The sequence below is a fragment of the Anolis carolinensis genome, chromosome 2 (genome assembly GCF_035594765.1).
Source record: "Anolis carolinensis isolate JA03-04 chromosome 2, rAnoCar3.1.pri, whole genome shotgun sequence".
NCBI classification, from domain to species: Eukaryota; Metazoa; Chordata; class Lepidosauria; order Squamata; family Dactyloidae; genus Anolis; species Anolis carolinensis.
This window is the reverse complement of record NC_085842.1, coordinates 194,900,829-194,927,794: the sequence shown is the minus strand read 5'-3', so window position 1 is coordinate 194,927,794 and position 26,966 is coordinate 194,900,829. Positions and strand designations below refer to the sequence as shown.

Genomic DNA, 26,966 nt, shown 5'->3' with positions numbered 1-26,966 from the left:
TCCGCATTCTCCCACCTTTACAGCGAGGGAATGCAGAGGGCCAGAAGATAACTTCTTGTGCCTCATCCAAAATTACATGGAATACATGGAGAATCATTGTGCTCTGCTTACTTTAATATTGGATTTCAGTCTACATTCCTAATGGTATCCAGTCTTGAATATCTGAGTCCATTGTGAACATCTACAATCTCTCTCATTAAATAAGTTTACAACCTAAAAATAAGAGACATGAGAACACCAGGGCAAGATGAGCAATGTTTCTTTCCCCTGCTCCCTAGCCTTCTCATATCCAACATGTTAGTCTCTTAAACTGGTTAACTGGCTCACACCCTGATCCAAATATTTTATTTGTTTTGTCTGACTCCTCTAGGGATTGATCAAAATCCAGAAGCCAGTCCTCGCAAGTTTATCAGTCAGATGAAATGCAGGGAAACTCTGAATCTGCAGGAGAACAATGACTATCTGATTTGGGGTATCACCAGTGACCTATGGCCTGCAAATAATGAGTATGCATTTCATTTCATTGCATGGATTAGTAGATGCATAGTTTTATTTTGTTTATTTTATTGTGTATTATTATTGCATTTTCATAATTGGTGCCTCAGAGGAGGGCTTCTTAAACTGTGGAGCCCGATCCCAAATAGGGACTCCTTAGCTCAATGTTGGGGTCATGAAAAATTTGGCAACAATAAAAGGTTTCTGAATGCTACTCATTTACAAAAATCTGTTAACAACGTGCAGTGTTTACAGTGGACTCTTCAGAGAATGTTTTTGTGTGAATTCACAGAGACTATGAAGAAGAAAAAGAGTTTCCTTACATGTAACTGTGTTTCTTTGTGTGGTCATCTCTATTCCCTATTGAAATTATTGGGTCTTTCTTCTAATCAAATATTCATAGGATTAAATTGTAAACTCTTATTCCCTCCTTTCCCTGCCTTTGCAAAAAAACAAAAGAGAGAGAGAGAGACAGGTTTCTATTATATTTTGCAATCATCCCCACATGTTTTTGTATTTTTTTAAAGAATAGTGTACCAAAAATAAAACAAAACAAAATAGGTTAAAACACTGTTTAGCATGAAAGGGTATTCTGTGAGTCTATATTTTTAAGAAATCTCTCTCAGCCATATCTCCAAGATCACTGATAATTGTATGACAACGATAACATAAGTTGCTGGAGGAAAGTTCCCATTAAAGTGATTTTTATCTAGAGCTCAAAAAAGGAGACTCCCTAATTGGTAGTATGTTATCTTTGATAACTGAAAGGGGACAACAGTGGGAACATATGCCAATTCAGTCACCTTTCCAGTGGGCAGGGGAAGGTTCCCATTGTATACACCCATGGGATGGAAAATGTGCCAGTGGACACCAAGGAAAGGCCAGGGTCAGATAACTTCAGGTGAAAGGAAGGAGCTGCAAGTTGGGTCCCACTCTCTAATTCTGTCCAATTTACTAGACTGCTCGGCACCAGTCTGGTCCAGCAGATCAAAACTGTTCTCTCCCCCTATTTTGGAGATAACTGTTGTTTTCTTTAATGGTAACTACCCAATGAGTGGAAAAGGAGGCACCAATTTTTTAAAGATGTTAACCAGGACTGCCTTATGTTATGTACTTTATTCAATACCTAGGTAAAAGTAAAAGTCTTCCCCTGACATTAAGTCTAGTCGTGTCTGACTCTGGGGGTTGGTGTTCATCCCCATTTCTAAGCTGAAGAGCTGGCATTTTCCCAAGACACCTCCAAGGTCATGTGGCCAGCATGACTGTATGGAGCGCCGTTACCTTCCCGCTCGAGTGGTACCTATCGATCTACTCACATTTGCTTGTTTTTGAATTGCTAGGTTGGCAGAAGCTGGGGCTAACAGCAGGAGCTCACCCCACTCCCAGGATTCGAACCGCCGACATTTCGATCAGCAAGTTTAGCATCTGAGTGGTTTAGCCCACTGCGCCACTGAGGCTCCCACAGTGCCTAGGGCCTATGAAAAAATTAGAGCCTATGAAAACAAAAGTAACAGAATAATTAAAGGAATTAGGAAGAAAAACATAAATTCAAAATAAATATATTTTTCACTTCTGTTTCTTCAAATGATATGGATGTTTTTGTAATGATACCTGTCCCTAGTGAGACGAGGTGGGTAGTTGAATACAAGAGTGTCTACAGTCTACAAACAGATATTTTCAAATTCCCCAGAAAATGCCTTTTAAAAAAATAAGTAACCATTCCTATTGCCTTCTTGCTAAGAAAAATCTGCCACCCCAAAAATACAACCAAATAAAACCTAGCAATTGAATAGTATGTGAGATGGCTGAAGAATGATCCTTGTTCATGTAAGTTCAGTCTTGATAGGTTCTTCTATAAGTCTTCTGTTAACCAGTTTGCCTTTGTGCAAAGATTAAGAACTTCATTCTTTTGGTTTTTTTTCCAGTTTCTACTACTTTATAACCAAAGATACCTGGATTGAGAGATGGCCAAGTGAGGATGAATGCGAAGATGAAAGATTTCAGAACCTATGTAATGACTTTGACCGGTTGATATATTCATTGACACTTTTGGGCTGTCAGGCCTAATTGGAGTTGCTTGCTGTCTGTTATTCATGAAAGTCAGGCTTTTGAGGTTAATGCTCAGAAGTCACATTCCCACCTGAAGTTTTAGCATTTATTATTTTCCTTTCTTTGCTCTTCTTTCCTTCACTTCAAATTATGTATAAAATAAAGGCCTGATTTCTTAGTGTGCTGTTATGTTCATTGTTAGTAGACATGTGCATGGTACCTGTTTCTCCCGTTTCTTCTGTTCTTTTGTTCCTTTTGTTTTGGGCGGATTCACGAAACAGGCCAACCTCCTCAGAACGAAAATTAACTCGGAAGGAAAGAAAGCAGGAGTGGGTACAGTTTCCTTTCCTGCTTTTTGGCCCATATGGTGCTCCACATGCTATTTCCCTCAGAGCCCTGCCTGTCAGAGGCGGAGGAGAAAAATGCCATCCGCCTTGCCTGCTGCCTGCCTCGCCTTGCCGCCACCTAGGGAAAGGCATCACAGGAGGAGTGGTATCTTAAGTGCTGCAGGACTCTTCTGCAGACAGAGGGAAAGCATCACGGAAATAGTGGTTTCTTAAGCCGTGTCATTAAAGCCTGTTCTCTTCTGCAGACGGAAGGGAAAGCATCACAGGAGGAGTGGTATCTCAAGTAACACAGGTGCTTTTAATCCTGGTTGTAATGAAGAATATAAGGACAAACCATGCCATTGCCAAAAATGATGGGAAAGGGAGGGTAATTCCCTCCCCCTCCCATTGCCACCAGTTAAAGAAGAAGTGAATAGTGAGGTTGGGCACTGGGCTGTGTTTGTGGTGTGTGGATGGAGCATCTTTGACAATTGGCAGGAAGGAATGGTGCTATACGCACAGATGTCTATAATACACAGCAAAAAGGAAAAGTATGGTATATAACAGGGGTCCCCAAACTAAGGCCAGGGGGCCGGATGTGGCCCTCCAAGGTCATTTACCTGGGCCCCGCCCTCATTTATAATATAATATTTTTATATCAGTTTTAACAATATAATATATTGTATATACATATGATATTGATAATAATATTATCATTTTATACAATATAATACTAATAATAACACCATATAATAATATTAATTATATGTTATATATTACATATAATATTACAAAATAGTGGTATAGTTCATATAGTAATATATAATGCTAATATTGTGCTATGCTAATAATATAATATATTGTATGTACATACAGCTACTCTGGGTTCCCTTCGGGGCGAGAAGGGTGGGATATAAATGTGGTAAATAAATGTAGTAAATGAATAAATAAATAATTTTGGACTTAGGTTCACCAAAAGTCTGAAATGACTTGAAGACAAACAACAACAACAATCCTAATTAACCTGACTATCTCATTGGCCAGAAGTAGGCCCACACTTCCTATTGAAATTCTGATAGGTTTATGTTGGTTAAAATTATTTTCATTTTTAAATATTGTATTGGTCTTTCATTGTTATTGTTGTTGTTTTGCACCACAAATAAGATATGTGCAGTGTGCATAGGAATTTGTTCGTTTTTTTCTTCTTCAAATGATAATTCGGCCCCTCAACAGTCTGAAGGATTGTGGACCGGCCCTCTGCTTTAAAAATTTGAGGACCCTTGGTATATAATATAGTAAAAGGTAAGTTGTGTTCAAGTTATACACTTCTATTGTAATATAATCCTTTGTATATTACGAATGTAGCATCAATTTACTGTATATACTCGAAGATAAGCTGAGTTTTTCAGCCCTTATTTATGAGCTGAAAAAGCCTTCGGCTTATATTTGGGTCAAGGTCAAGCCAGGCAGCGGAGCCTGGAGGCCACAGTATGTTTTCTTTTCCAAAACCTCCCTTCTTCACTTCTCCCAGGCTAGTTATCTTATTTTTTTAAGAGAGAGAGACAGAGACAAGAAGAGAATGTTTTCAAAAGTGAAAGGAGAATGTGAGAAAACCCTTGCAAGCCAGATTGCATGGGTAGAAGGGGAAGGAAAAAAGATATTATTGCAAATTATTATTATTACTACTACTACTATTATTGCAAGAACATTTGAGTCCAAAGGGAGGGAGGGAGGGAAAAGAGAGCAACAGAAGGTGTGTATTTCTTTTTATTCCTAAGAAAGCAAAAACGAGGTGGGGTTTTTTTTGGGAGGGGGAGACAAGTTTTAAAAAGCCTTTTCTGGCTACTTTTAGAGTTTGAAAAAGGGAAGAAAGGGAGAAAGAAAAGAGGTGGGAAAGGGCAGGAGAAAAGAGGACAAAGTTGTTTTTAGGGGGACTTTGCTTGCAGTTCTTCCTTGGGTAAATGCATGCCCCAAAGCTTCTAAATATTTATATAGATGTTCCCCCTACAAATACATTGATATATGAATTTCCCCCTCATATGTTTACAGGTCTTTGCAAATCCTATGTAAATATAGATAGAGATTTCCATGTACCTGTATATCTGTTCCTATATGTATACATTAATTTTATATATGAATTTTATATGAATTTTACCCTCACATGTTTGCAAGTGCAGAGGGAAAATGTGCGCGTGCACACACACACACAGAGATAGATATAAACATTGATAAATCGGGCTTGGAAATATTGCAGGAGGAAAATGCACATAGAGGATTTGCAAAGGTTTCAGGGGGAAATACACATGTGAAATTAGTATATATAATGATAGATCTATATCTACTTCTGCATTATTTATGTAGGCATTATATGTTTGCCTGTTACTATGTTGGAAGCTGTTGGAAGTAGAGTTAGTTTACTGTTTTTCTTTGAAATACAGTAAATATTCAAAACATTTAACCCACTGATGCCTCAATTAATCTAATTTTATTGGTATCTAATTTTATTTTTGAAATTTACCAGTAGCTGCTGCATTTCCCACCCTTGGCTTATACTCGAGTCAATAAGTTTTCCCAGTTTTTCGTGGTTAAATTAGGTGCCTCGGCTTATATTCGGGTCGGCTTATACTCAAGTATATACGGTATATGTTCAAAACTGTATAGGTAAGTAATTGTTGTTTAAAACCATTTCAGGTCTGAACTGGGTTTTAAGTAACCCGGTGATTGACCGTAACCCCGTCCTTGTTGTTCATCCAATAGATAATCGTAACCTTATTTATAATAACAATTCAAATAAACAACGTACAATATAGTGTAGGTAAAAGGCTTGAGCGATCCATGAAAAAATTGATTCTAAACTCGTTTCAAAAGTAGGGGGCGCTAGCGTTTCGTTTCTGATGTCATTTCTGAATTTTGCCCTCAAAAATTTTCGAAATTTAATGAAAATTCGTTAGTTTCAAAAGTAATTCATTAATGGCGGACGCGCATGCGCAGTAGCAAAAAAAAAAACAGCACGAGGGGAGACTTTACAGGACTCTCCCGCCCTCATTTTTTGAGCTATCTTCTTCAAACCTGGTACAGTGGTAGAACACATTTAACACTGATAGCTCACCAAAATTCGGAACGTTTCCCTTATCCTCTGATTTTTGGTGAATTTTCATAGCTTTTATAATAAACCATTTTTTAATAATTGCAGAAATCTGTTCCTGGTTTGAAAGTGCTATTTCCTGTTTCATTGGCTTTTCTGGGCTGAGAGTGTGTGACTTGCCCAAGTGGGTGGCTGAGTGGGGAATCAAGCCACAATTGGAGTCCAAAATTCAAACCTCTCCCTCCCTCCTTCTCTCTAAACTTCTCATACCTTCCAAGAATTCACATACTGTATGAAAGTTTGGTCAAGATGGTCAGAGGGCAACTAAAATGATCTAGGGTCTGGAGAACAAACCCTATGAGGAGCGGCTTGAAGAACTGGGCATGTTTAGCCTGCAGAAAAGAAGGCTGAGAGGAGACATGATGTATAAATATGTGAGGGGAAGTCATAGAGAGGAGGGAGCAAGCTTGTTTCTGCTGCCCTGCAGACTAGGACACGGAACAATGGCTTCAAACTACAGGAAAGGAGATTCCACCTGAACATTAGGAATAACTTCCTCACTGTGAGCTGTTCAGCTGTGGAACTCTCTCTCTTCCCCGGGCTGTGGTGGAGGCTCCTTCTTTGGAGGCTTTTAAGCAGAGGCTGGATGGCCATCTGTTGGGAGGGATTGGATGGTGTCTTCCTGCCTGGCAGAAGGGGTTGGGCTGGATGGCCCATGAGGTCTCTTCCAACTCTACTGTTCAATGACTCTATGATTCTAAGTGAGGACAAAAGGGGGTGCGGAATGTTAAGAGGAGAGAGGGCCTAGAACACCTGGGAATTGTAGTTTTAAAGTGGGCATAGTACTATTGGAGAAACGTTTGCTTCAGCCCAATGCTTTTATAAATGGTGATAATTCAGAGGCTTCGTTCTCCTGCATTTTGAAAGCTATTGTGATGAAATTTGCCAGAATGGAAGCAAAAGTTAACCACTCTTTGCCTATCACGTTTCATAATGTTTGACCCATCCACTGATTTTTGGGGATTTTTGAAGCAACATTTTAAAAAAATGCTATCAGATCGATGGCCATGCCTCCCTGTCCCTCTTCCTTCCACTTTGATTGGCTTGTTAAGGCTTCTGGGAAATGGAGGTTTTTTTTTATTGAGAATGGCGACTTGCTTCATTTCCACTTAAAAGAATGGTCAAAATTCAGAGGCTTCATTCTCCTGCATTTTGAAAGCTATTGTGATGAAATTTGCCAGAATGGAAGCAAAAATTAACCACTCTTTGCCTATCAAGTTTCATAATGTTTGACCCACCCACTGATTTTTGGGGATTTTTGAAGCAACATTTAAAAAAATGCAATCAGATCGATGGCCACGCCTCCCTGTCCCTCTTCCTCCCACTTTGATTGGCTTGTTAAGGCTTCTAGGAAATGGAGTTTTTTTTTTATTGAGAATGGTGACTTGCTTCATTTCCACTTAAAAGAATGGTCAAAATTCAGAGGCTTCGTTCTCCTGCATTTTGAAAGCTATTGTGATGAAATTTGCCAGAATGGAAGCAAAAGTTAACCACTCTTTGCCTATCAAGTTTCATAATGTTGACCCATCCACTGATTTTTGGGGATTTTTGAAGCAACATTTTTAAAAAATGCTATCAGATCGATGGCCACGCCTCTCCCTCCCTCTCTCTTCCGTTCTGATTGGCTGAGAGGCATGCCAACATGGCTTCTCCTCTCAGAGGGGCTACAGCTACATCCAAAGACATCAGAAACAAATGAAAAAAGGTACTTTTAAAATTCAAATTTGTAAAATTTGTAAGGCAGTGAGCAGATGTTTCAAATATCAATTCAAAAGTACTTTCGAAATGAGTTTTTAACGAATTTAACGAACTAACGAAAAATTTGCTCAAGCCTAGTAGGTACCCTATAGGTATAATATTGTCCAAATGGATTTATGCAACTTTCAACTTAAATGTATACAATGTAGCATCACTTCAGGTTCGGATTCGGTTAAAGCTGATACAGGCCCTGCCCTGCCTCCCTCCTGCTGCTGCTTCTGGAGAAGTTAGAGGATGGGGACAGTGGGGGAAAGAGGGAGTGTTTTTAAGGAGATTTTATTTATAGAAAGGAAAAAAACTCTAAAAATTGGGGGATGGCCCAAACATCATAAAACGTGGCTAAATTGGTAGATGTGCCCTCCATGTGTGGTGATTTTCACGCCTCTAGCCCTAAAACTGAGGGGAAGGGGAGCCTGGGGAAGCTTGCTCATAGTGGCCAATGGTTGAAAGTTTTGGTATTTTTGGCTGCAAAATGAAAACACCCATTTGGTAAGTCGCCCGTTTTTGGAGGCACGCAAAAATGAAAACATGGGGCTTATGAATAAAAGTAACAGAAACGTATAGCAAGTCTGTACAAATTAACAAACCTAATTGTTCGTACTGTGACTGGGTTTTTTTAGTAATTAATGTGATGGCATCAGATAAGCATAATATTTTACAGAGATAACAGGACTCTGTCCCAAAGGCTGTACAAGAAAGAAGGGATGGGAAAAACAGAGAAACGGGTGAAGAAAAGGCAAACCTGCAAAGTGAAAGAATGTATAATTATTTCAAATCCACAAGTTTAGGTTCAACTTACTAAACAATTTTACATCAAAACCTCAAAAACTGCAAAGCAAAACTATGATATTCGGGAGGTTGAACTTACTAAATATGTAACTGGTTAGGGATGGTTGAAAAGATTATTGCTTGCTCATCTCAATGCAAATTTACTAAATCCATACTGCCCCACTTGCACATAGATTGGAACACAAGTTACATTGCAGTATTCTTAATCTTCTGAATGTAATGAAGAAAAGAACAGAAGAAAATAAGTACTGTATAGACATTGATCCTAATTAATAAACTTAAAGAAATAGTAATAATAACAACAAGTAATATAAATGGATAATTGGATTAATTGGATAAATAAAAAGGGGGAATTAGAATGGTAACAATAACAATGAAGATAATTGGGAAAATTAGGGACTCCCTTAATTTGGTAACAGCAGCAAAATTGCTAATAGCAAAATACTGGAAAGAAAAAAAGGAAATTCAATTAGAATAAGGGTACAGGGAAATTTGGAACATGGATATTAATGACAAGCTGACTTGCAATATTAAAATTAAAAAGGGAATATGGAAACAGATTTTTGGAACATATGAGTAAATTTTATGCAGTATATCTTTATTGAGGGAAAGGGGTACAAGCTGGCAACAGAAGCAATGAAATTTTGAACTTCTGAAATAATATGAGCTGGTTCCTGGTGAAGGGGGCACAAAATAAGAGTAAGGGGAAAAGGGGGAAAAGGTATAACAACAACAACAACAATGAAATAAAACATGTGTAAGTTGATAAAAGGTGGTATTAGAGATATATATAGTACAAGTTGTAATGGAAAGTTAAAATGGATAAGAAATATGCTTAAAGATGAGTTGAGTTTTTTTCTTTTACTGTTGGATTATATACAATATGGCATACTCCCTTGTCTATTGTAAAAAGAGGGAAAAATGCATACTTATATATTTTGATTGATAAATCTAGAAATAAAAATAATGAAAATAATAAAAACAAAAAAGTAATCTGCCTGGAGGAGACATCTCCACTGAGGAATTCTAGCCTCCTTGAAATGCTGCTTTCACCTCCTACATTTTGTCCCTCTTGGTAGCCATAGTTCACCACTTACTCCCATATTATGACACAATTTCTGTTGAATGTTTTCCCCAAGTAAATATGTAGACATGTTGCAACTGATTATCTTTGGCGATGGTTCCAAGCTCCTTTTTTATTTAAGTTGTCCGGGAAAAAAATCAGTTACTGGAAATCCAGCTGATAACAAGCATTCCTTGATTAACTCTTTATTGATGTTCAGGTAGATGTAACTTGTGAACCACTTTGCATATATCTGTGCATTTTATTTGGCAAGTATAATCATAATACACAAGAGCCCTTGATATCTGATTGGGTTTGGTTCCAGTATCCCCTATGGATGCCAAAATCTGTGGCTGTTCAAGTCCAAATATAGAAAATGGCATAGTAATATGGTTTCCCTTATATGAAATGCCAAGATCTATGTTTGCTTTTGGAAATTTTATTTTCTAGATAATTGTTAAGTTTGAATCTATGGATATGGAGGGCTGATTGTACTTATTATACTTGCCAACTACTCTTAACATAAAAAATAAAGAAGCATCTAGAACACGCCAGAAAATGGCGTGTGTTTTTTGTGATTCATCAAAAATCAGGTCCATTTTCTCTCTTATAATATATCTTCCCACCCTACTGGAATGTATGGATGTTACTTGAGACATTTGCCTGACTATTTCCAAGCTGTGAGTATGCACATGTAGCCTCCTAAATATGAACTTGTACAGATAGACACAGGACATCCTCTTTAGTGTATTCTGTTACATTTTACTGCTATGGGTTCCCTGCATGACTTTTTGAGCATAGTCTTCTATACTGGAATGTCTTTGAATAGAATTTAGCAACACAATTCAGCTATATGGGTGGGGGTTGTGCACCGTCTTCAGAACTTTCTTTTTTCCAAGTATGTTTTATTTAATACATCTTCATGTTATTGCTGCTTTTCCTGCCTTCCATCCTATCCCCCTGATAAAATCTACCCCTATATTATCTGTAACCAACAGAATACTTTCAGGTTTAAACATGTGATAGGGAAGAGTGGGGAGGCAAGTGGCCAAATCAATTGATTAGTTTTGCTTCCCGCCCTCTCTTCTTCGGCTTTCAGAAACGTGCCAGGGTGGCTTGACCTTGTGTCCCAACACCCTGTTTGGTTACACATATTCAGGGACAATGGTTGGTCTCACTAAAATCTCCACCATAATTATTGTTAACACCAGCAAGATTACTACAGTGCCCTCTGTTTACATGACACTTTACTAGGGCGATTTACATTTGTTAATTTGACAGGTCCGTATCCTTATATTCTAAAAAGACATAAAAAGGAGGAAAAAGGGATGGCAGTGTGGGAGGAGATTAAGTCTAGCTTACACTGGCTGCAGTTCTCTTTCTGCAAGAACAGGACTGTGGCAGTTCAAATGGATGGATCAAGGGCCTTCCATCTGCTTCTGGACCTAGGCATGGCAGAAATGCTTGCTTCTTCTCCTCTCCCTCCAAGGAAGATGGGGCCTTCCATTTGCTTCTGGGTTAGGCATGATGAAGTTGAGGCCAGGACAATGGCAGTGGGATGGATGGAGGGCCTTCCACCTTCTTCTGGGCTAGGCATGATGAAGGTGTGTCTGTCTCTTCCTCTTTTCCAGTAATAGTATGTGTATGTTGGGAGTATGTGAAGTGCAGCTTGTATAGACAAACTTTGGAGCATTCCCAGCTTTGCAGGGATTAATCCTTTTTACACCATAATAAGAGGCAAAAACCACTGAACGTCTTGAAAACAACCCAGAGTGACTTCATGGTGAAATCACACAACTAAGCCTGTGTAAATGAGCCCTTTATGACATATTTGGAATTTTTTCTTATGGTTAATATAATAAAATGTCCTTCTCCTGGGACAAACTGTGCATGGGGAGTTCTCCCTAGTACTTAACTTAATTAGGTGATGCCTCGTTGTCCGAGTATGATGGCCTTCCAAGTGTAGTGTCTTGCTGGTGAATACGTAGGTGATTGTGGAGCCGTATTCTTGACCTGCATGTTCTTCCACAATGAGAGCACCTGTTTCCAGGTGGAAGGTGATCCCAGTCAGGATTGGCTTAATGCACCACCCCCCTAGAACTGAGTTAACTGTAAAAGGGTCAGGGGCCGTTTCCTCTTCCATGGCCTTTCTGCCGGCCACATCATTGCTCCTGGCATGACCAGAAGCAACATGGTTGCATTAACATTATAGAATTAATGCAATATGACACCACTTTAACTTCCAAGCTCAGTGCTATGGAATTTTGAGTTTTCTAGTTTGGTGAGGCACCAGCACTTTTTGAGGAAGAAGGCTAAAGACCTTGTGAAACTACAACTCCCTTGATTCTATGGGTGCATTTACACTGTAGAATTAACTCAGTTTGGCACAGCTTTACCTACCATGGCTCACTGCTATGGAAATGTAGTTTTACAAAACATTTACCACTCTTTGCCAAATAATGCTGGAGCCTCACCATACTGTGACACCCATGAATCTATAGCACCTACCTATAGCAATTCCAGTGATGTCAAGATGCATTAATTCTACACTGAAGACGCATTATATACCACTGAGCCATGGCAGCTAGATGGTGCCAAACAACATTAATCCTGCACTCATTGTGTTACATTGAGTTCCAAAATTCTATCTTAAAATGGCTGATTTTTTATGGTTTTATGGAGTTTAGAGAATGGTGCAGGGCAGTCCCAAATGCCATGTTTTGTGATTATTCGTGTCTTTTTCCAGCTTGAAAAAGGGGGAAATCTAAAACTATTTCTTGTGATGTGTTCTCCATTTATTATTGAAGTTTTAGTTTGGGTTATTTTTTTGACTGTTATTATAAGTTAGCATTGTTATTGTTTTTTATTGTTTTGTTATGATTTGCTGTATGTCCTCCTTTTGGCATTGAATGTTGCCATTTTTTCTGTTGGAAGCCACCCTGAGTCCCTTCGGGGAGATAGGGCAAGTTTTATTATTATTATCAGTCAGAAAATGGGTTTGGGAGGAGGAAGGGAAGGTTCACATGTTTGCCACTCTTTCCACAATACCGAGTTAAGTATTGTGTGTTTGTGTGTAACAAAGAGGGATAGATAGAAAGTTTTCAGTTTTCAGTTTGTATTTTTATAGGTTTCATCCATCTAAAACAGATCCAGTTCATGGGATGTTTGCTGATTACTCCATCTCCATTTGTGAAGAAAGGATTGCACAAAATATTGATTAGGAGATTTTTTTTAAGGACAAAGTATTGTTTATGTGTTTTGACAGGCCTGATGTTTACTTTTGAAATTCCCATAAATTGCAAACCCCTCCCCATGTGCTGATAAACCATTGAACTCTTGACAAAGGGCTTGGCTTGGTAACTGTATCCTATAATAAATACTGGGTTGCAGCTACCTCTGACAAATGGCCCTCCAGTTCATGATGGAGGGGTCCATTCTGTGTATGGTGGCTGCCCTCCTGGTGTGTTTCCCGACTTCTTCCCACAGCCAACTGTAAGTACATGATAAAATTCAGCATTCCCAGCCCCCAACATTTCCAGTTTATGTGCTAAGTAAGGTCATTGCTCAAGATAGTATTCTCCTCTGCTGCTTCCTCTCTAAAGTTATACCTTAAGGGTGATTTGGGCCAGCATCAAATGATAATGGGTTTAAATCCACATCATGTTACTTCTCCCACTACTACATCATTATGGTGATTAAAATATAACAAAAAGTTGAAATAGTTTGAATATAATATTTCTGTTTTTCACACTATCTGTTGCTCGAAATGGATCATTTCACTGCCAAATGGTAGGGCTCGGAATTTCTGAGGGTGCATGTACTCCATAGAATTAATGCAGTTTGACACCACTTCAGCTGTCATGGAATCATGAGCATTGTTGTTTTTAAGCCCCCCTTTCTCTTCCTTCAGCTGTTCCTCTCCTGCTCTCTAGCGGTCTTTTTAGACAGGCCCCCAAATGTGGGGTCCGTCGGGCTTTTACCAGAGGCATCCAAATGACTCATCTGATAAAAGTGAATTAATTCAGAATAACCGCAGTTATTCTGAATTAATTAAATACCCCAGGGAACTTGGGTCTTCCTGAAAGGCCCGGGTCTAATGGGGTATTGGGCCTGTGGGGACTGACTACTGGGTAGTCCTGGGACTACCTGGTGGTCAGTCCCCACAGCCATCTCGCACTTTTGGGCTCTGGAGCCCAAAGGTTTGAGATGTCACCTCCCCCCCCCCCCCCCAGCATGTCATTTCTGTGGGCCAGGAGGACTGTCGGAGCAGCTTAATGGTGGCTTGGTGAGCTTTTATAAAATTTTAAGGCTAGTTTCTGGGGCTTCTGGGTGTCTAGACCCCCCTTTCCCAGGGAAGCCTGTTTTTTTTGGGGGGGGGGGGAGATGTGGGGACTGAAACAGGTTTTTAAACTTGCTTCGTTGTGGGTTTTTCTCCTTTCTGGAAGCTTCCTAGGTCTCTTGGAGCACTGCTATGTCTAAGTTAAAACACCTCAGCTCTCATGCAGTAATAGTAGTCCTACTTTCAGGGCATTCATTGTGTTATCCAGCAGTATCCGTATGTTCCACGTTCCATCATTCAACTGCAAGTTGGTGACCCCTGTCTGGATGTGGCAGTCCTGCCAGGAATAAGTAAGAGAGGCAGACTATGTTTAGGGAACCTTTTCTAGCCCCCCCCCCCCCCAAATATGAGGTGAACAATCATGAATACAGCTGCTGAATCGCTGAACTGCCTTAGACGTTGAGTTAGAATGACTAAATCCATATTCACCATCCAAATCCTGGTCCAAAGCTGAGGGCTTCCAGATTTTACAGTCCTACCCCCGTCGCCACTTGCCAATTACCAATTGCCATGGGACTTTTTGGTTTTGGTATGTCTTGGAAGAGGCCTGTGTGTGAACTTGTTTTATGTGTGGAGATCAGTGCACACCCTATCAACGCACAGTCTTCACAGAGACTGTGGCATTGTAACCGGATGACTGGTGGCCTCTCTTCTGTTGCAGCCTTCATCCTCAAGTCCACAATCACAGCCATTGTAACATATACCATGTTATCATCTGCCTTTTTTGCCATTGAAGTCTATAGATCGTGTTTTTTTTCTGGTCCCTCACCTGTGATCCTGCCAACTTGGGAGATCTCTCTGGAATTCAGTTGGAAGTAACCAGCAGTTCAATCTCTTTATGTGGCTTTAGTTGTTGTTTATTTGTTCAATCGCTTCTGACTCTTTGTGACCTCATGGACCAGCCCATACCAAAGCTTCCTGTTGGCTGTTGCCGCCCCAAGTTCTTTCAAGGTCAAGCCAGTCACTTCAAGGATACCATCCATCCATCTTGCCCTTGGTTGGCCTCTCTTCCTTTTTCCTTCCATTTTCCCCAGCATCATGATCTTTTCCAAGCTTTCCTGTCTTCTCATGATGAGGCCAAAATACTTCCTCTTTGCCTCTAATATCCTTCCCTCCAGTGAGCAGCCTGGCATTATTTCCTGGAGGATGGACTGGTTGGATCTTCTTGCAGTCCAAGGCACTCGGAATTTTCCTCCAACACCAAAGTTCAAAAGCATCTCTCTTCCTTCGCTCAGATTTCCTTATGGTCCAGCTCTCGCATCCATAGGCTGCTATGGGGAATAATATTGCTTTAACTATGTGGACCTTCGTTGCCATTATGATATCTCTGCTCTTCACTATTTTATTGAGGTTGGCCATTGCTCTCCTCCCAAGACGTAGACCTCTTCTGATTTCCTGGCTGCAGTCTGCATCTGTAGTTATCTTCACTCTTAGAAAAATGAAATCTGTAACTGCCTCCATGTTTTCTCCCTCTGTTTGCCAGATATCAATCAGTCTGGTTGCCATCATCTTGGTTTTCTTGATGTTTAACTGCAACCGAACTTTTGCACTTTCTTCTTTCACCCTGATGATAAGACTCTTCAGCTCCTCTTCACTTTCAGCCATTAGAGAGGTATCATCTACATATCTGAGGTTGTTAATGTTTACTTTCCAAGCCCAATTCAAGGTGCAGGTCATCACTTACAAAGCCCTAAATGGTTTGGGACCCACCTACTTTAGAGACCGCATCTCCCCCTATGAACCCGCACGATCTCTTCGCTCATCGGGGGAGGCCCTCCTCTCGCTTCCACCACCCTTGCAGTTGGTGGGGACGAGGGAGAGGGTCTTCTCCGCCGTAGCCCCCCAGCTCTGGAACTCACTCCCCAGGGAGATCAGGCTTTTCGGAGGAGCCTGAAAACCTGGCTCTTCCAGAAGGCCTTTGATGATTGACCCTTGTAGGTTGACCTATTTGCCCACTTAGTATAGACCCATAGGTTTGCCACCTCAGTATTACATTTAATTGCACTTTAACGACTATGTCAGCTGGGCAACTACCCGTACCTGATGATTTTGACATATTTTGCACTTTGGCCCTGATCCGTGAACTCAACTCATGTTTTTAACACCTTATTGATATGTTGACCTTTTTATTATTGTTTTTATCAATTACTGTTGTTTTATTGTTGATTGATTTGTTTTATTGCTTTGTTTGCTTTTATACTGTTGTGTCTGGGCATGGTCCCATGTAAGCCGCCCCGAGTCCCTTCGGGGAGATGGCGCGGGGTATGAGAATAAAGTTATTATTATTATTATTATTATTATTATTATTATTATTATTATTTCAGCAATTTTAACTCCAGCCTAGGATTTGTCAAGCCCCGCATGTCGCTTTAGTACTACAATTAAATTATTTGTTCCTTTACTTTTCCAAAGCAAGAAAGTTTAAAGATACAGTGTGGTGATTAGTGTCTCTATCATTGTGATACTCCAAACAATTCAATGGATAATGTTTTCTTCCTTTGTAGCTACTCCATGGTTGTCCCTAGTGTCCTCTGGGTGGAGAGTGAAGAGCAAATTGTGGTGGAAGCTCATGGGCTCAATGTTGCCACAGAAGTGACTATCTCTGTCCATGATTTCTTGAAGTCGAACGTCTTATATCAAATCAAAGCTATAATGAACCCAGACAATGGCATGATGGTGACTCCTCACATAAAGGTAGGTATGCAATGATATAGATTATTATTATTATTAATATTAATATTATAGCATATTGATCTCTTTTTTATGAGTCTACTGTCTATATCAACAATAAAAGTAAAAAAAACAAAGATTCACAGAGAAATAGACACTAATCACTATGCTAAAACTCCTGTAATAGTTAACTAAAATAAATTAAAACACAGTAAAACTTGATTAAATAATAAATTTGGTAAAATGGGATTAAATTGGGATTAAATTGTAAGATGAAAGCAGGGGCAGTGAAGTGACGAGTGTAAAAGAATCAGTCGGAAAATTTAGATAAATTCATCACACCATAACAAGGGACCCCATTTTGTGAGATAAAGAGATCTCTCAGGTGGACAGCTTTTATAATGAATTTGGCTGTGCAGTGGACTAAGTGAAGATTCTCCCCAGAAAGAAATTAAGATAGTTTGGCATTTGGATCCCAGTTGGTTGTTCTAACCAAAAGCAGTTGTAAATACTGGGATCTCACCTTGGCATATAGATAAGAATCAAACAAAATATGCGCAATGTACCTTATGTCTGGTGCACCACAGATGCATGCTTTTTGTAGTAAAGTATTTTTTGGAATTGTCCTGTTCTTACCATAGAATTAGGTTGCTCAAATCTAGTTCTGGCAAAAGCTCTTCTTTGTCTCTGCGTGAAATTCATCTTAAGGTACTTTTCTGTGTCAAATGTTGTTTTGTTTTTGGCTAGCCAGTTTAGAGATTTGAAGCTGGTCTGATATCCATAACTCTGTTTGACTGTTTTCTGGGCCGAATGTCCTAGGTAAAGTAGATGGGAGGGTGAAAAGGCTAGCTGGTCCGTCAGTTGGTAAAACTGGCATACCTAAAGGTTAGGTCGCTGTAGACCTAACTGATCTTCTAGGCAGAGATTATGAGTCTCCCTGGGTCCAGGGTGTTTTGTATCTATTCTAATTATTCTCCTTAAGAAGTAGCCCTGTATCTGCTTCAAAAGGGATACTTATAGAAGGTGCCACTCTGTGCATTCAAAAAGTCAGAGTGCATTCCAATATACAGTAATTTATCTGGTTGTAAGTCTGCATTAACATGAAATCCCGTACTCATCCTATAGCACTATCTACATTGACCATTTCATGCAGTTCAAAACTAGTTTCAAACTGGCTGCCAGACAACAAACTCCTATGAAAGCATGCGAAAGAAAGCCCTTCATGTGTATCAGTACTCTGTGATTTGTGCCATCCCCATTCAGGCCTCAGACTGGTTCCACAATTTCCTATGATCTGCACAGCAAAATCCCTTTTTCCAATAATGGTTTGAAATTGCATTAAATGGTCAGTGTCCACAGCCCCTGAATTGGTTCCTGACTGACTTCATGAGGCCAGTCAGGAGATTTCCCTACTAATGTAGACTCTTCCTGAAAATTCCTCTCTTAATTATATTGAGCAGTAGAACATGCAAAGCATTGTTAGTTGAGGATTCTTGGGATACAGCTGGATGGGAAAGGAAAGAAGAAATCACCTGTGCAGCCAAGCTCAGTTATAGGAAAGGAAAATACATTTATCCACAGATTAGAGATCTACAGTTGCACTTACCCACACTCTATATAAAATATTTCTCCCTGGAAATGTTATATTAATCACTTCGTTCCAGATGGGCCTTTGAATTTTTGGGCAAAGTGGTAGCATTTTCCCTTACTGAGACAGGACAAAAGAAATTGCTCCTAGGAGAGGAAGAGCTCTTTAGCAGTCTGCAAAACAGTTTAATGTAGCCTTTAATGAAAAGATTGGACTGGATTTGGATTGAACCAGAAGGAACCAAGACAGGATCCAAATTACCAAATTGAGCCTTACATTATTATTATTTTTTAAGAGGGACGGACCTCGTGCATTGCCTAATTGTAGACTAGGGTAAACTGATCAGAACATAACTTCTCTGTCCATGTTTACTCTTCTAGAAATGGTTAAGAAGAATTTGTTTTCTAGCTCCTGATTTTTCCAAACAGGTTCCTGCAAAAGACCTAAAGAAGGATCCTAAGAAAAACAAGTATGTCATTGTTCAGGCTACCTCTGATCACTTCGCACTTGAGAAGATGGTTCTGATCTCTTTCCAAAGTGGCTATATCTTCGCCCAGACAGACAAAACCATCTATACACCTGGATCTTCAGGTAAAGCCTTCTGCTGGTTCCGCTTGAAGACATAGGTGTAATGTCTGTCGGAGTCTGGAAAGGATAACTTCACTGGGACTTGTCATTGATTTCACTGATACATCTTTACCCTCCTGAGAAGCCTGTTTTACAGCAGTGGTTTTTGACATCTTAGATACTTTCTATTTCAGTTCCCATAGACCCAATCAGCATGGCCAATGATAAACATCAGTACCTACTGCCCTAGAGGCAGGAGTGAGCCCTCATTACTCAGTGGTGCATTTGACATTTGGCTACCTTAATGATTTCCTCCCCTTCTTACAGGGTCACAGCAGTCTCCAGCCATGACACAAATTCTACTTATTTTCTGTCATGTGCAGTGACATGTGCCGTGACATCAACTAGGATGATGGGGTGTCAGAGTGTTGGCTGGGATAATGTAGGATAGGATAAATAGGAAGGGAAATGAAGTGCTAAAAGCAATGTGTCAAAGATAAGGATCTATCATGTTGGTGGCTATTCAAACACACACTGAAAGAGCCATGTCTTCAGCTGCTTGATAAAGGCAGACAGGGTTGGGGCCAATCTAATCTCCCAAGGGAGGGAATTTCAAAGCTGGGGGGCTACTACAGAGAAGGCCCTCTCCCTCGTTCCAGCAAGCCGAGCCTGCGATAGTGAAGGGAACAAGAGGAGGGCCTCTCCTGAGGATCCAAGAGATTGTGCGGGCTCATAGGGGGAAAGGCAGTCACAAAGGTAGGCGGGTCCCAAGCCATTCAGGGCTTTGTAGGTAAGTACCTGCACCTTGAATTGGGACCGGAAAGTGAATGGCAGCCAACAGAGCTCCTTAAACAGGAGGGTTGACCGCTCCCTGTAAGTTGCTCCGGTTAGCAGTCTGGCTGCCGATCGTTGGACTAATTGTAGTTTCTGGGCTGTCTTCAAGGGCAGCCCCACATAGAGTGCATTGTAATAATCCAACCTGGAGGTAACTAAGGCATGGACCACCATGGCCAAGTCATAGTGTTTTGCTGTCGTGTGGCTGATCCACATATACATCAGTCTAAGTAATAGGTGAGAGTTCTAGGAGTTGTAGTCCAAAACAGTAACAAGGGAACAAGGATTATTAAATTATTCTGTAGGATGCAGATATCTGGCTTGGTCACAAATAAATAATGCCCACTTCACCTCTTTTTTCCCTTCAGTGCGATATCGTATCTTCTCTATGGGTCATGGCCTGGAACGTTTGGACAAAAATGTGATTGTTGAATTTGAGGTGAGAATTTTATGTACAACTGTGTGATATGGATGTAGGAAGTCAATTATTCTTCTTTAGAAGTTTACATAATATCATGAATATAGAAGGACAAGCCAGCCAAATTTATGTAAGGAGGGAGGATGAGGTGGGAGTAGGGACATATCCTACTCATTCCTGCTGACTTCCTGGCATCATCAGCTGTGATGGAAATCAACTACATTACAACATGCTCAGCACAGTTGCACTTTTCCCTGCCACTTTCTGTGCAATTTTCATGTATCTTTCATTTCAGATTTTGTACCAAAACTTTATATAAATATGAAATGTTGGCCAATCCCACTAAAGACACAGGACTGAAACAGTTGCACTAAAACCTCGAACAAAGAAAATCTATATCTTAAATTTATATTAGACTCTTCGTTCAAGGAACTTAGATTGACATATCTTCAATTCATCCTAAGGGCCCATTCAGACAGGTACATATCCTGGGACCCGTCTGGGTTCTTACCAGAGGCGTCCAGATGACGCCTCCAGTAAAAATGTATTAATTTGGAATAAACAAAGTTTATTTGTGACTGGTGAGTCCCCATTGTCATCATGAACCTTTTGGGCTCTTGGAGCCCAAAAGTCCAGGATAGTGCCCACCCACTCTCCCCAGCCCCCCATTTCCCACTAAAAAATAAGTACAATCTTCCTTGTCACCATAACTTTCCTCCTCACACCCTCCTGGTGTGAGGAAATGATGCGCCAGGAGATCGGGGGTGGGGTGAGGAGGAAAGTTATGGCAGCCAGGTAGGTTTTACTTAATTTTGGGAGGGAAATTGGAGGGATTTGGGATGGCATGTATCCATTCAGCTCCTGGGAAAGCCCAGGTATTTTGGGTCTAGTGGGGATGCAAATCCATGCCAAAGCAGGTTTTTAAAACCCGCTTTGGTGCAGATTTAGTCCTGTCTAGAAGTGCCCTGAGCGAGCTTTTTGGCTATTGTTGGTTTGCATTCAATGTTCTGACCTGTTCTATCACTTTTCTAAATTTAATTTTATTAAATTTTCAGAAATACAACTTTAATTCAATTGAAAATAAAAACTAAAAACACAAGCACTAAACTAAAAATATATATATTGAAACCATCTACAAAATAATCACATAATATTCCATGGAGGATCATATCTCTTCCCTGGGGAACGCGCTCCCCAGGGAAATTAGGCAAGCTACCACCTTGGAAGTGTTCAGGAAGAGCTTGAAAACCTGGCTCTTCACACAGGCTTTTGATTAAGCACCGCCCATTGTACGTCAAACCCAGAGCCGGCCCTAGGTATTTTTCAAGTGTAGGTGAACAGAATTTTGGCACCCCCCCCAAAACTAATCACTGAAAAATAAAAGCATTGGATAAGCGAAAATGTTTGATAATAAGGAGGGGTTAAGGAAAAGCCTATTAAACATCAAATTATAATAAGATTTTACAAATTAAGCACGAAAACATCATGTTTTACAACAAATCAACAGAAAAAGCAGTTCAATACCTTGTGGAGGCAGGCCGCAGGAGACAGGAGTTGCCTCGATGGGAAAATCTACTTGTTGCTTTTCCCTCTGATTTGATTGTGTTTGTTGTTATTTTTTATTTCTTCAGTCTGATGTACTGTGACTGCTTTTCCTTGGTCAATCTTTTCAATATGTGCAATCTGTTTTGTTATGCTTGAGATTTGCTCGGATGCTATCATTAAGATCTTGCTTAATTCTGGTTTCTGATTGAGTCAGCTCTTTCTTCAATTGCACTACTACTACTACTACTAATATCTGAAGTTGTGACATTTTTCAGTATTTTCATAAACAGCCTAATACTCTGAATATAGTTTAACCTTTCACATGCTTCTCTATTTTCCATGTTTGGAATGTGGATTGTTATTTTTCTTTGTTTTCTTCATTTCAATTATTGGGGTTATTTAGAAATGTTGTGCAATTAATAAAGTGTTCTTTTAAATCATTATTTTCTTTCTCCTCCCCTCCTCCACGTAGGCACACAAAAAGTAAAAAGCAATCTAATTTCCTAAGGAGGAGTTGTTTTTAGCTAAAAAAAACTTGCTCATAAACCTCCTAGTCAGATTTAGATTGAGCTAGTTTGAGAAGCAAAACTATCTGCCTTTAAATTGAGATGGTTCCTGATCTTCATTCTTCTTTTAAATTGATTTATTATTCCAATGGAAGACCTGCTGTATTATTTTTGGTCTCCATGCACTGTTGGTGGACAGGCTACATCCAGCAGAAGGCTTTGTGAAATGAAATACAGTGGCTTTCACCTAAAATGCTTCAGGCCAGAGGTTTTCTGCATATGAATATTTTTGTTTGTTTTTGGATTGCCTGAGTTTTTCTCAATTAGTTCTCACTCCACCACTGTCAGAAAATTGATAAAGGAAAGGGAATGGAGTGGGAGAAAAATTGATCTTGTGGCTTGATTTAAATAAAGCCCCTGTAAAAAGAATACCTTAGGGAAAGGGAAAGTCCAAATGCATCCAGCTATCATAGGCTTGAGGAATGTTAGAAAGCTTTGGCTTCCTGGCCAAATGACACATCCCATTTACAGCACTCCACCCCTCCAGTCACATGCCACCATTGACCAAACAGAAGAATCATAGAATCATAGAATTATAGAATAGTAGAGTTGGAAGAGACCTCATGGGCCATCTAGTCCAACCCCCTGCCAAGAAGCAGGAAATCGCAAGGAAGGACAGCAAGTCCATCAAAACTTTGACAGTGATGGAGTAAGCACCCTTGAGGATAAACTCAGTGGCCAGTAGATGTATATCTTTCTCCAAAGAAAAAAGTGGAATCTTTTTGGAGTCTTTCATATTTCAGGTTTCCAAAAAAGAGAGATGCAACCTATATATCTAATACATTCTGGGATTTTGTATCCTTTGAACACCCTCATAAGCATGTTTTCTCCTCCTAGACACCAGAAGGCATTATTGTCAGCCAGACTACTTTAAATCCCGCATCGTCAGTGACCCAGACGTTCAATCTACCGGAGATTGTCAGGTAAAATTGCCCTGCACCAAGCATGAAACTGAGCTGAAATTAGTGAAAAATAGTATCCATGGTATCCTTTATCTATCTCTATATAAAAGAGTGATGGCATCAGGGCAGCGGACAAAACAACAAAACTACAGGCCCCCCAACCTCGAAATTTGACAACACAACCCATCATCCACGGCTCTAGGTTGATACAACAAAAAGAAAAGAAAAATAAAGTCCTAATTAGAGGGAGAGGAATAATTGTTTTTATCCAATTGCTGCCAGTTACAAGGCTAAGTTCCGCCCACTTGGTCTCCTAGCAACCCACTCAGCCCAGGAGACAAGAGTTTCGAGAGACCCCGAAGGGCCATCCAGCCCAACCCTTTCTACTATGCAGCAGGACACAATCCAAGCATTCACAACACATGGACAACGTATAAATACTATACAATACTACACAGGGACATAGACCCCCTCTACCCTCACCACTTTCACAGTACACAAACAACCAAATGCATACTAAACATAAAGACAACCATACAACAGACATTCAATACCACCACTACCTCAACAATTTCTCACCAACACCACCAGACAACGCCACAGCAATGCGTGGCCGGGCACAGCTAGTATATATATATATATAAATGTTCTGACCATTTCTACTTTAAGGTAAACAGCAAAACTAAACACCCAAAACCCACGAAACTTGGCCACAAAAGACTTGGTCATCCCAGCTGTGTTTAGACATAAAAAACAAGAAAAAATAAAGACCAAACAACAAAATGAAGACGAAATAAAACCCCCATTGCTTACCATGCAAGCGCAGAGCTGCCCCTGAACTGAAACAACTACATTACCCAGAGGACCTTGCACCTGTGGGTGGAGCCTAATCCAACTTCCTCAAAATGTTGCCATGGTGGGCAGGGCTTCCCTTTCCTCAGCCCCTTTCCCCTCGAAATGTTATTGAGCCAAAATTTAGGGGTTCTCCTCTGAATTAGGGAGGCTCAATGTCTTCCAGTTGCAGGTTCGAAGATCCTGGCAAGCAGGAGGTGCTACAGATCAATTTGCCCCGTTTCCCCAATAATCTTGATCATAGCCTGGGGCAAGCCAGTTACACCCAGGTCGAGGCATGTTTGGCCAGAGTTCACAGTGAGGTCACTTTGCTTCAATATATATATGGAGGAAAAGACATTGCACAAGGAAATAATATTGGAAAATGTGTGTCAAAGGGGATAAAGGAAAAGAAAGATAAGCAGAAGAATACATTTCAAATTTTTGAGAAATAAGGGCAATATTGTAAAGCATGTGGTTTAAAATTGGCTTTTTTTCTTTTGCTAACCCTTTTGCCTGGATATGCCTCAACTTTAAACAAAAAGGAAGTCCTTTTGTTTGTGAGTCACTAGTTCAGGAAAGGATTAGGAGAGTTGTTATCTCTTGCCTCAGGCTAAAAGGTCAAACACCTTTTGTGCCAGGATTTTCATAAATCACAGTAAACTCCAGTAAAATATCTCAGTTACCTTCTGCTATAAATATATGAAATATAGGACATAAATCCTGATTTTTGAACTATCTTTTACAAAGACCTGGGGGGGGGGGTCACCTCGATCACAAGAAGAGAGAAAGGTAGGCTCTTCTGCCTTTAGTCCCCCTCCCACTGCTGCCCTTCGTATCCTAGCAACTCCCTCACCCAAGATGGCGCCCAGGGGACAGGCACTTAGGCCTGATTCACACTGCCTATAAAATACAGATTATCTGATTTGAACTGGATTATATGGCAGTGTAGACTCAAGGCCCTTCCATACAGCTATATTACTCAGAATGCCAAGGCAGATAATCCACAGTATCTGCTTAGAACTGGATTATCTTGAGTCCACACTGGAAACCTGGAATGTTGTGACTAAATATGTGGATTTTAAATAGCTGTGTAGAAGAGGCCTCATATAATCCAGTTCTATGCAGATAATATAAGACTATAAATATAATGTGTAATAATTACTGTGGTATAATAATACAGAACAATATAATCTCTAAAACCAGAACAGTAAATAAAGAGCAACACTTTGAAACAGGGAAATGGGGAATTCCAGAAAGTAAACAATCAGGGCCAGCTAACACCTCCCAAAAAAGGATTCTTCCAGAAAGGAAGCTGAGAAGGGAGAGAAGTAGTGTGTATCACCAAAGTCATTATTATTATTATTATTATTATTATTATTATTATTATTATTATTACTATTACTATTGTTGTGTTGCTGTGAACTGTGAAAATGAACACAATCTGGCTCCAAGTATTAAAAAAACACTACAATCAGAATATATAAAAATTACTGTGATATAATAAAACAGAACAATACAATCTCTAAAATCAGAACACTAAATATAGAACAACACTCTGAAAACAGGGGAATTCCAGACAGGAAACAGTCAGAGCCAGCTAACACCTCCCAACAAAGTATTCCAATCTGGCAATTCCTCTGTTTTCTGAGGGACACAGCCTTTTTTTTTGAGTGTGTGCACTCAAGCGATGCATATGGGTACTTCTACACAAACACTAGAAGCACATAAAATATCGCAAAGAACAACACTCTGAAAACAAGGAAATTCCAGGCAGGAAATAATCAGGGCCAGCTAACACCTCCCAACAAAAAATTCCTCTAGGGAGGAAGCAGTCAGGCTTCAAAGCTGAAAGGCCATTACATGCTAATCATTTTGGCTAATTGCAGCATTCATACTTGCTTCCAACAGACAAAAAAAAGGAAGAATCAGAAATATTGTGTATTAACAAGCTTGAGGAAATAATATCCCCTGGTGGTGCAGCATATTAAAGCACTGAGCTGCTGAACTTACTGACCAAAAGATCGCAGGTTTAAATTGGGGAAGCGGAGTGAGCCCCCACTGTTAGCCCCAGCTTCTGCCAACCCAAAAGTTCGAAAACATGCAAATGTGAGTAGATCAATAGGTACTGCTCCAGCGGGAAGGTAACAGCTTAGCATGCAATCATGCCAATGGCCACATGACCTTGGAGGTGTCTACGGACAACGCCGGCTCTTTGGCTTAGAAATGGAGATAAGCACCAACCAGCAGAGTCGGACACGACTGGACTTAATGTCAGGGGAAAAACTTTATCCTTTACCTTAACAACCACCCATTCCTCAATACAGTAGAGTCTCACTTATCCAACACTCGCTTATCCAACGTTCTGGATTATCCAATGTATTTTTGTAGTCAATGTTTTCAATACATCATGATATTTTGGTGCTAAATTCATAAATACAGTAATTACTACATAGCATTACTGCATATTGAACTAATTTTTCTGTCAAATTTGTTGTATAACATGATGTTTTGGTGCTTAATTTGTAAATTCATAACCTAATTTGATATTTAATAGGCTTCTCCTTAATCTCTCCTTATTATCCAACATATTCGCTTATCCAACGTTCTGCTGGCCCGTTTATGTTGGATAAGTGAGACTCTACTGTACTTTATTTCCCATACCACCATACTTCGCTACAGCAACGCGTGGCTGGGCACAGCTAGTTGCTGGGATAAAGTTTTGAGATTTCAAATTGAGCAATGAATACTCTGACCTGTCTCAAAATATTTTATTGTTGTATTTGTTCCCTGCATTTAATTCTATCTTTTTTTTCTAAAAAAGAACCTAGGGTATTACTTCACTTCACTTTATTTCTTAATTAGTTGCTCTCCACCAGAGTGCTCCGAGCGACTTACAATTTAAAATATCATTCCACAATATAAAAAACATTCATCATAAAAACATTCAACATAAAAACATTCAACATAAAAACATTCAACCTAAAAACATTCATACCCATGAGTATAATGGACAAGTGGGAACTTGAACTCAGGGCTAGGGGAGGGGGACAATTTTCAGCTTCTTCATAAAACCTTGGT

The 26,966-nt window shown here is 39.9% G+C and overlaps 2 protein-coding genes across 4 annotated transcripts in view; both read left to right on the top strand.

The window, feature by feature from the left end:
* Positions 1 to 2,722, top strand: part of LOC100566600 (A.superbus venom factor 1) — a 111,490-nt gene extending 108,768 nt beyond the window's left edge. For both annotated transcript variants that reach the window (XM_062971468.1, XM_062971469.1), the window contains 2 exons: positions 371 to 506; positions 2,421 to 2,722. In XM_062971468.1, the coding sequence (XP_062827538.1) occupies positions 371 to 506; positions 2,421 to 2,562 (278 nt within the window). In that variant the 3' untranslated portion in view covers positions 2,563 to 2,722. The remainder of the gene's footprint in view (positions 1 to 370; positions 507 to 2,420) is intronic.
* Positions 2,723 to 12,960: 10,238 nt separating this feature from the next.
* Positions 12,961 to 26,966, top strand: part of LOC100566793 (venom factor) — a 77,075-nt gene continuing 63,069 nt past the window's right edge. For both annotated transcript variants that reach the window (XM_062971467.1, XM_003216808.4), the window contains exons 1-5: positions 12,961 to 13,117; positions 16,469 to 16,658; positions 18,651 to 18,813; positions 19,992 to 20,062; positions 22,990 to 23,075. In XM_062971467.1, coding sequence (XP_062827537.1) covers positions 13,029 to 13,117; positions 16,469 to 16,658; positions 18,651 to 18,813; positions 19,992 to 20,062; positions 22,990 to 23,075 — 599 coding nt within the window. In that variant the 5' untranslated portion in view covers positions 12,961 to 13,028. The remainder of the gene's footprint in view (positions 13,118 to 16,468; positions 16,659 to 18,650; positions 18,814 to 19,991; positions 20,063 to 22,989; positions 23,076 to 26,966) is intronic.